Source organism: Pleurodeles waltl, chromosome 9 (genome assembly GCF_031143425.1).
Source record: "Pleurodeles waltl isolate 20211129_DDA chromosome 9, aPleWal1.hap1.20221129, whole genome shotgun sequence".
In the NCBI taxonomy this organism is placed as follows: domain Eukaryota; kingdom Metazoa; phylum Chordata; class Amphibia; order Caudata; family Salamandridae; genus Pleurodeles; species Pleurodeles waltl.
The window spans coordinates 555,541,250-555,551,693 of record NC_090448.1 but is presented as its reverse complement, the minus strand read 5'-3'; the positions used below and the strand labels follow the sequence as shown (position 1 = coordinate 555,551,693).

Genomic DNA, 10,444 nt, shown 5'->3' with positions numbered 1-10,444 from the left:
CATTGCCTTTGGAAAATTACTAAAACATGAGGTCTTTTAAAACTAATGCTAAACATGAAGAATAAAACATTTCATAATATTTTAAATGTAATCCTTTTAACCCATTGGTCGCCAAGGACGTAACGGTTACATCCTTGGCTGCAGCGCTGAGGTGCAAGAACGTAACCATTACGTCCTGGTAACAGCTCATGTGGGGAGCGCAAGCGTTCGCCCCATGAGCCCCCCCCCCCCCACCAGGGCAGGGATGGAAGAGGAATCACTTTCCTTTCCACCTTCCGTTTTTTACATATGGGGTGCAACCCCTTAAGGAAGAGTCACACCCCTGGGGGCAAATTGTTTTTAGGCCAATTCTGCCCTCCTTGGGGCAGATCGGCCTATTTTTCTTAGGCCAATCTGCCCCCCAATAGGGCAGAAACCACTAGACACCAGGGATTTTTTTAACGCCAGTTTCACGCAAGGGGAGCGACCCCTTAGGCAAGGGTCGCTCCTCTGGGGGAGGCAAATTTATTTTAGGCCATTTCTGTTCCCTTTGGGGCCTAATGTGGGAAAGATTTTATTTTTTAGCTGCATTTGAGGCTTGCTAAGGATTCTGGGTAAGAAAACACTGGGGGATCCACGCAAGTCACACCTACCTGAACTCTCTTGGGTGTCCAGTTTGGGTTTGCTAGGTTTCCCTAGATGGCTGCTGAGCCCAGGACCATAAAACCCAGGTGCCCCCCCTACCAGCCAAAAAAGTAGGTAGTTTGTATTTGATAATTCTGATGTATCTACATAGGGTTTTGGGGCATTTCCTGCTGTGGGCTCCAGGCCTACCCACACAAGTGAGGTACCATTTTTATCGGGAGACCTGGGGAAACACAGAATAGAAGAGCAAGTGTTATTGCCCTTTGTCTTTCTCTACATTTTTTCCTTCCAAATGTAAAACAGTGTGTAAAAAAGACATCTATTTGAGAATTGTCATGTAATTCACTTGCTAATATGGGGACCCTGGAATTCAGAGAAAATAACCACTGCTTCTTAACATCGTATCTTGTGCCTATTTTGGAAATACAAATGCTTTCTTGATACCTATTTTTCACTCTTTATATTTTACCAAATGAATTGCTGTATACCCGGTATACAATGAAAACCCATTGCAAGGTGCAGCTCATTTATTGGCTCTGGGTACCGAGGGTTCTTGATGAACCTACAAGCCCTATATATTCCTGCAACCAGAAGAGTCCAGCAGACATAATGGTATATTGCTCTAAAAAGTCTGCCATAGCTGGAAATAGTTATAGAAGAAAATGTGGACAGAAATTGCTCTTTTTTCACCTAAATTTCAATATTTATTTTATTTTAGCTGTTACTTTCTGTAGGAAAACCTTGAAGGATCTACACAAATGACCACCTTGCTGAATTCAGAATTTTGTCTACTTTTCAAAACTGTTTAGCTGTCTGGGATCCAGCATTGGTTTCACACCCATTTCCGGCACTAACTGGAAGGTGGCTGATATCACAAAAAAATAGTAAAAATGGAGTATGTCCCAGTAAAAAGCCATAATTGTGTTGAAAAATGTGTTTTTCTAATTGAATTATCCCTGTTCCTTAAAGCTGGGAAGATGGTGATTGTAGCAAAGCAAACCCTTTGTTGATGCCATTTTCAGGGGGAATAAATGCATGCTTTCTTCTGCAGCACTTTTTTCCCATTTTTTTTTTTTAAATGAAATTTGGCATGGGTAGCTTATGTGGACAAAAAGTTATGAAGGCCTAAGCGCGAACTGCCACAAATAGCCAAAAAAGGTCTGGTACCTGAGGGGTATAAGGACTGGCAGTGCATGGGTTAATACATATCAATTGTAATTTTTCACTTCATTTGTTATTAAATAAAATACATTTTGCTTAGACATTCGTTTTTAATGTTAATATACAATGTTTATGGTGGCCACCACATCAGCTACAGGTTTTATTTATTAATATTTAATTTCAGTTAGGCCTTTTAATACATGTTTTTTCATTATATTTTAATGATACAATTTTATTAATAATGTTTGCACTACAACACTTGTGAGCCGGGAGGGTTGGGCCGACAGTTGCGACTCGTTGTAGGATTGGCTTAGTCACCTACAAGCAAAAGTGCTGTCATCCCTAAACCAGTAGTCTCAACCGTAGCGATAGTTCAACTACGACATGGCACCACCAACAATGGTGTTTTGGCACTAATTTACAGATTCCCTGAGTATCTTTGTCTCACACATAGGAGGTACCCTGAGTACCATTATACAGAGACTTTTGTAGTATTGGGTATAATCCTCCTTAGCTGAACAGGGAGCATCTAACTAGGCTGTAGGTTGTTTGAGCTCAAACTATTACAAGGACTTTCTCCCCATTTGGTGTTCCATCTCTTTACCCATTTCTCAACATGGCTAACGCCATGGACATTTCAGAGAGGGTCAGACATGCATTATCACCATATCTAATAGGGCATAGCTTAACCGATTAGGGCGGGGATGTCACATTCTATTCCTGGGTTAACTTTCCTGAAGAAGATGGGACTACACACACATTCCACATGTACAGACTTGCAAACGTACCACAGCGGTACCAAGCATACAAGTATCTTGAAATACTAATTACTTATCAAGAACATTAGAACTGGTTTAATGGTGCCCTACCACACATAATACAACCCATGAGACTAGGCCCCTTGTTTGCCAGATATACATCACACTCTGGTATACAAAATATGCAGGCAGCTGATCTGCGCAATCTTTACAATGAGCTAGTACCAGTACATAGTCAACTTGTTCAGTTCGGAATGCGAACATTGAACACAACACCAGTGCGTCCAGCACCACCAGCACCCTCAATACCAATTGGCCGTTACTGGGATTAACCCACAAACAGTTCATTATATCATGGGCAAAGGGCCAACTGTACGAGAGAAAATCCTGTTCTGGATAGCCCAAAAAACAAATCAGCTGGAAGCTGTGTTTCCCCATACAGGACCACAGGAGAAACATAGAATTCTCACAATGTGCTTGCCATTCAGAATAGTTCACTCTGTGGATGACTAATGTCGTGGATGTAGGGTTACATGTTATTGACAACATCTTGGCTGTTGAAGCAGCCAAATCTGCCGTAGCTACGGCTTCTGTTGCTGTAGTGACTTGTTCCCAGACAAGATTGGATGATGAAATTTTGGATACTGTGAAAGTTTCGCTGAAGGCAAGCCTCTCCCAAATGCATACCCTACATTCATATCATATTAGTGCACAGAATGTGGCCTTTGCTACAATTCCTGGGATTGGAGATCGAGTGATCCCCAACAAAGACCAGATTTTACAGAAATGCTCTGGTGGCCAGGTCTATACAAACAGACCCAGCAATATGTCCTTTGTTGTAACATTTGCCAGCAAAGTAAGGCCTCAAACATCAAACGCCCTCTGCAGACATCCATCTTAGTGTCCAACAGGCCACTACAATGTTTGTACCTGGGCCACTGTGGTCCCCTTTAACCTGATGGTACATACAAATACATTTCAGTCACTGAACATTCTTGTTCTAGATTCCTGTGGGTATGGCAACAACGGTCAGCTGACGCTCCAACTGTTATAAAAGACTTGCTCACCTTTATCGGTACATGTGTGGTTGAAGCATTCCATTCGGACCAGGACCATGCTTTTGCCTCTAAGGCATTCAGGGACACCATGAGGATGATGGGTGTTGAGTTCCATTACTCCTCACCCTACCACCCTGAGTGTAATTCATTCGTGTAGAGGAGGAATACAGATCTAAAGCAGTCCTTAACAGCTAGAGTAATAGGTTCAGGCCACAGTTGGCTTCATCACCTATCTGGGGTCCAAAGAACACTGAATAATCTGCCAAGATGATCCTTGGGAGGATGCACTGCTTGGTCCTTTTTGGGATACCTATGTATGTCCTAGATCTAGATGGCCCTGTTTAGGTGGCAGCAGACACACCTTTTGAGATACATGAACGTCTCACTGTCTTACAGGAGCTTCATCAATTTTGTAATGATAATTTGTCCATCAGTACTGCCACCTTAAGAATAAGGGAATTGTCAACAACTTCTACAGGCTGAATTCCTAAAGTTGGGTATCTGGTTCATGGGAAGATTGCTGTGAAGAAGGAATTCGGCCCATCCTACAGAGCACCAGTCACAGACCTGGGAATACAAGGCACCAGAGCAGTCATCTTACCAGCACTGCTAGCTTCTATAGCAAACAACATCAAACTTCACCATGTGGCTGATCCTGGACTGTAGACCCAGAGGCCCCTTGGGAAGTCCCCGGTTCCTTCTCACTACCCAACAGGATATACCTCTCCAAGGAAGAAGCAGCAACTCTTCTCAATACATCTGCATGTACAACACTGCTACAAATGGCTCCTCAAGCACGGGGAGGGTGGAAAATGACCTTCTGCTATTTCCTGTCACCACCTTGCCGACAAGAACTGTCCAAGATGTGTCTGTCTTCTACTCCAAGTCAACTCAAACTGACAACACAGTCTGCTATGAGCCTCCACGTGAAGTGGATCCATCCACCAGTAATGCACCAACTCCTGTGTTTGCAGAGACTGCTTCTGGTTACTTCATCGACTTCAATGACTTTTCTTCAACTTCATCTACACCTACAACTGAAAATGTTTCAAAGACATGTTAGTTGTACATATGGCTTAAAAATAACTATTTAGTTTATCCATGGAATTATCTGTAGATATCTCTGACTTTGCTAGCTTTTCTATTATGGATTGGTTTTGTAGCTGTTTTCTTTCTCCTTATATATGGTCATTATCTTCCTGAATGCTTTTCTGTCGAGCCAGTAGATGAAGTTCTAACTCCCTATTTTTCCACACATAAGGTCTGAAGAGACTTGTTGTCGTGCCGCGGCGCACGGTGCTTGCCGAACATTCGGCTTGGGCCGATGTGCGCGGCACTCAGACTCGCCACGCCCCCAGTCTCCTATTGCACTATCAAGCCCCAAATTGGGCATGGGGCCTCGTTTCTTTTTAGCACGGTGCGCCTGCAAACACACATAACCTCTCCCCCACTCACCTGCTATTTTTGTGCTGCTTTCCTGTTGCCCTCATTTGTTCTTCCCTTTATGTTTTTTCCTTTTTCCCATTATTCCCCTCTCTTCCCAGCATGCATTGGTTCCGTACTCACTATGGTCCCTTGTCCATTACTTTCCATGTATCTTTCCCTATCCAATATGTTGTCCTTACACTTCCTGCTGGTCGCTTCCTGTTTTATGGGTATTTAAGGGCTGTGATTCTTGTTCTCCTTGCGCTGCAACACTTTCTGTTTGTATGGTGTCTTCGCTCCTTCTCCCTTGTGTCAGATACTGGTTACGCTTTGCTTCCAGTGTTTTTTCCTGTTCATTTTTGGTCTTGTATCCTACGTATTGATTTTTGCTTTTGTTCCAGGAATTTCCTTTTTGATGTTTTTTCCCCTTTTAGGGTTTTTTTTCCCTCTGGCACTACTTCTGAAGGACACAGACTACCCTTGGCGTTCCTATCGCCTGCAGCACCTTGGCTACCAGAAAGAGTCACCCCTACCTAGGCCAAGGCAGAACGTTCAAGAACAAGAACCTCGTCACTCGTTCAGCAGACTCCAGGCTCAAGCAACGCGTAAGTCGTGACAGATTGCAGCACCAAATAAACCCGACTTTGTCTAACACGATGGATGATACAGTGGCGGCGGCTGCAAACCCTGACAAGTCCCTTCTGGCAACCATTCAGCAACAGGCTCAGGAACTGCAACAATTACGAAACGAGAATGCTGCCTTACGACAAGCTTTGGCCTTCCGCAGTACAGATGTTCCTACCGTTTCTACCTCAACTCCTCGGTATTCCGGTGAACCAACAAAGTTGCAAGAGTTCTTAGATGCTTTGACTGTTTACTTTGTCTTCCGACCCACACAATTTCCTCACGACAAGACAAAGGTGGGTTATCTTATCAGTGCCCTATCCAGTCCTGCCTTGGCCTGGGCGACTCTGATTGTATCATCCAATGACCCAGTATTGTCTGATTATCCAGCCTTCGTGAATCGTTTTAAAAAGATGTTTGGTCATCCAGGATTAGAGGCCTCTGGTGAAGAAGCACTCAGTGACATCCAACAAGGCTCTCAAGATGTCCTCCAATATATAACACGCTTTTGACAGCTTGCTGCCGAAACAACTTCGGTGGAGCGTACTCTGGTTACTCTATTTCGTAGAGGGCTAAAAGAGGAGATCAAGGACGAGTTAGTGCATTCCACCCGAGTAGAAGATCTTCGCGTCTGATGGATTTAGCTCTTTCCATTGAATATTGTTTCCAAGAACGACATTTGGAAAAAAGAAGAAATAGAGGACCTTCCCAGTCAAGCACCTCACGTGTCTTTTTGCACCGTCCGGAGGAAACTCGCCCTCCCGTCAGAGGAACTGAAGGTGAACCTATGCAGGTGGATACCACTCGTGGCCCACTTTCCTTCAGTGAATGTGAAGAAAGACGTAAAAAGGGACTGTGCCTTTATTGTGGTGCTGCTGGTCATATGCTCCGTACATTCCCCGTTTGTCCTCTAAAGCCATCGGGAAACGCTACTTCCTGTCCTCATCTGCTATACCTTCCATTAGTTCTTTCAAGGACAATGCCACCAATTTGTTCATGCTACCTGTAACCCTGCAGTTGCCTGACGGTCATGAGGAGAGGACAATGGCCTTACTTGATTGTGGTGCTAGTGGCATTTATATGGATAAATTCTGGGCCACAACACAGCAAATACCAACACAACCCAAGGAAGTCCCGGAACAAGTACACACTGTGGATGGGTCCTTAATATCCTCTGGTCCAGTTGATACTACTACTCTGATTCTAAGTCTACAATTTGGGAACCACCAAGAACACGTATCCTTTGACTTAATATCATCTCCCAATCATACTATAATGCTAGGAATTCTGTGGTTCATAATCCTTATGTAAATTGGGAAACCAGGACTATTTCCTTGTCCTCTCAGTTTTGTCATGAACATTGTTTTGCCTCAGACACTTACTGGTCACCCAAGAAAATGATACCTTCTGAATCCACTACAGGTTGCTCCATCAATACAGTCCAAGGGGTCCCCGATCACTATTTGGACTTTCAAGATGTATTCCAAAAACCATCCAGACCTGTTTTGCCACCACATCGAGATTATGATTGTACAATTCCCCTGGAACCTGGGGCGATCGTTCCCTTTGGGAGAATGTATTCTCTCACAGAACCTGAAAGGGAAGTTCTCAAAGATTACCTCCAAGAAAATCTACACAGCGGTCTTATCGTACCATCTTCCTCTCCGGCAGGGGGTCCCCTGTTTTTTGTACCTAAGAAGACTAAAGATCTTCGTCCCTGCTTGGATTTTCGTGGTTTAAATAAGATCACTATAAAGGACCGTTATCCTTTACCTCTCAGCAAAGATATTCTGGAAGCGGTCAGAGGGGCACAACGTTTTACCAAATTAGATCTGCGTGGAGCCTACCACCTTTTGCACATCAAGAAAGGAGATGAGTGGAAGACTGCCTTTCGAACCCCATTTGGTCATTTTGAATACAGGGTTATGCCTTTTGGCCTCACTAATGTCCCCTCAATATTCCAAAGCTTTATGGACTCTGTGTTCTCTGATCTATTGAACCATACAGTAGTGATCTACTTAGACGATATCCTTGTATATTCTAGACGTCCTGAACTTCATTCTACACACATTAAACAAGTCCTCCAAAGACTCAGGTAACATCAACTGTACTGTAAACCAGAGAAATGTGATTTTGATAAAACCGAAGTCAAAGATCTGGGTTATCACATCAGTCCCACTGGAATATCAATGGATCCGGAAAAGGTACAAGCCATCCTAGACTGGCCTTCCCCTTCCTCCATCAAGGAGACCCAATGTTTTCTAGGACTGGCCAACTTTTATCGTCAGTTTATCTTAGACTTTGTGGAACAGACCAGCCACATTACCCAAACATTAAAGAAGGAGAATTTACGGAATGGATTTATCTGGACAAAGACGGCTGAAGCAGCTTTTCAAAGTCTAAAAAAGGCCTTCACTCAAGCACCAAAACTGAGACATCCAGACACCAGCAAACAATTTATTGTTATTACTGATGCTTCCAAAAGAGCCATCGGAGCAGTATTTCTCCAACAACAAGATGACAATGGTTTAGAACATCCAGTTTTTTATCTGTCCCATGTACTCTCTGTGTCGGAACAACATTACTCAGTATTGGAAAGGGAATTATTAGCCCTTAAGACTGCCTGCCAAGAGTGGAGACAATTCCTTATGGGGTCCAAAGAACCTTTTGAGGTGAGAACGGACCATCGGAATCTACAATGTTTACGTAACTTTCAATGCCAGAACAGTCGTCAGGCTCGTTAGGCCTTTTTCTTTAGTCAGTACGACTTCTATGTCACCTACATTCCTGGATCCCAAAACATACTCACCGTTATCCAGATTGTACTCCTACCCCAGCACAGTATCTACTTGAGCCTAGCGAGATCATTGGTTTAGCTCAATCATTCCTGGATGAGGTACAACTGGAATATGCAAACCTTTCTGAACAAGAACTTGAGGACTTAAACCCCCAAATACATAAACAGAAGGGATAATATTATAAGGACCTTTTGTTCCTCCCTACAAGAAGAGTACGAGAAAAGGCACTGCAGATGTGCCATGATTCCCCGATTGCTGGTCATAGAGTTATCAAGGCCACGCAAATAATTACTCTTGCGATCTTTTTGGTGGCCTACTTGGAAATTGAATGTCGACAGTTATGTACAGGCCTGTCCCATATGTACCCTAGTAAAGATACCCCGTATCAGGCCAGCTGGATTATTGTTACCGTTAACTGTTCCACCAGCTCCCTGGCTCACCATTTCAACCAATTTCATGTGTTCCCTACCTCCATCAGCAGGAAATCCGGTTATCATGGTAACAGTAGATTCCTTTACAAAGATGGCTCACTTCACTGCCCTGAAGAAATTACCTACCTCACAAGAACTAAGCCAGATATTCATCCACCATATTTTTCGCCTACCTGGACTCCCACACAGTATTGTATCAGACAGGGGACCTCAGTACATCTCTCGGTTTTGGAAACATTTCTGTAGGACCTTGAACATCAATATAGCGTTGTCATCTGGTTTCCATCCCCAAACAAATGGGCAAATCGAACGTCACAACCAAGGACTAGAGCAGTACCTTCTCTGCTTCTGTAATTCTACTCAGAGTAACTGGAACACTTACCTTCCTATCGCAGAATTCTCTTACAACAACACTGTCCGTAGTGCCTCCAAGGTCACCCCCTTTTTCTGTTCCTATGGCTATCATCCTACCTCTTTTCCTACTACTCCTCAGTCTACCTCTTCTATTCCTGCTGTCACCTCATTTTCCAAACAACTTCTAAAGATCCATAGAATGATTCGATCTAATCTGCTGGACACTAAGAGAAACATGAAAAGAATAGCAGATAAGAAGCGCAGTGAGACTCCAGTGTATCACATCTAGGATAAAGTCTGGCTTTCTTCAAAATTTCTGCTCTTGCGGCTCTCTCAGAATAAGTTTACACCTCGTTACTACGGTCCTTTCCGTATTCTCCAGTTGGTTAATCCTGTCACTGTCCGTCTTCACTTACCTCGTACTTGCAAGATCCATCTGGTCTTTCATGTTTCCCAGCTCAAACCATATATGCCTGATCCTTTCTCCCGGCAGTTCCCTTGTCCTCCTCCCTTATTGGTGAATGATCAACCAGAATATGAGGTACAAGAAATTTTTGACTCTTGTGTCCTTCGAAACCGTCTTCAGTATCTGATTCATTGGAAGGGTTACCCTCTTAGCGCATGCTCTTGGGAAGATGCGTCTTCTGTTCACACCCCTCTTCTGATTCGTCACTTTTACAGCTTATTTCCACACAAACCTGGGGCTCTGGGGGGGGACCTACTGTCGCGGCACAAGGCGCCAGCCCACGCAGCACTCAGACGCGACGCACCCCCAGTCTCCTCTGCACTATCCGAGGCACCAAATTGGGCATGGGGCCTTGTTTCTTTTTAGCATGGCACGCCTGCAAACACACATAAGGCTGGTGAAATGGTGGCGTCAGGAGGCTCCTGGGGGCCCCTGCACTGCCCATGGCATGGCATGGGTAGTGCAGGGGCCCCCATGCACAGCCCCATCGCGCATTTCACCGCCTGATTTACGGGCAGTGAAATGTAAGACGGGTGCTGTTGCACCTGATGCACCACAATATTGACGCCGGCTCATAATTCGCTGCAGTGGCTTCGACGGTCCGAAGTCGTAATGAGGCCCATAGTGTCATCTGCGATTGACATAATTCCGAATGACATGTCCCTTTTACACCATGGACAAAGTAAACTGCGTTCCATCATGCAGTTAGGTTGGACATTACAGATTCTGAAAAAAGGCCACATTC

At 44.2% G+C, this 10,444-nt stretch overlaps 1 protein-coding gene across 1 annotated transcript; it reads left to right on the top strand.

Annotated features, from left to right (window-relative positions):
- The first annotated feature begins 5,682 nt into the window (after positions 1–5,682).
- Positions 5,683–6,162, top strand: LOC138259702 (protein LDOC1-like). The gene has a single exon (XM_069207595.1). The coding sequence runs from the start codon at positions 5,683–5,685 to the stop codon at positions 6,160–6,162; it is 480 nt and encodes a 159-aa protein (XP_069063696.1).
- The last annotated feature ends 4,282 nt before the right edge of the window (positions 6,163–10,444 follow it).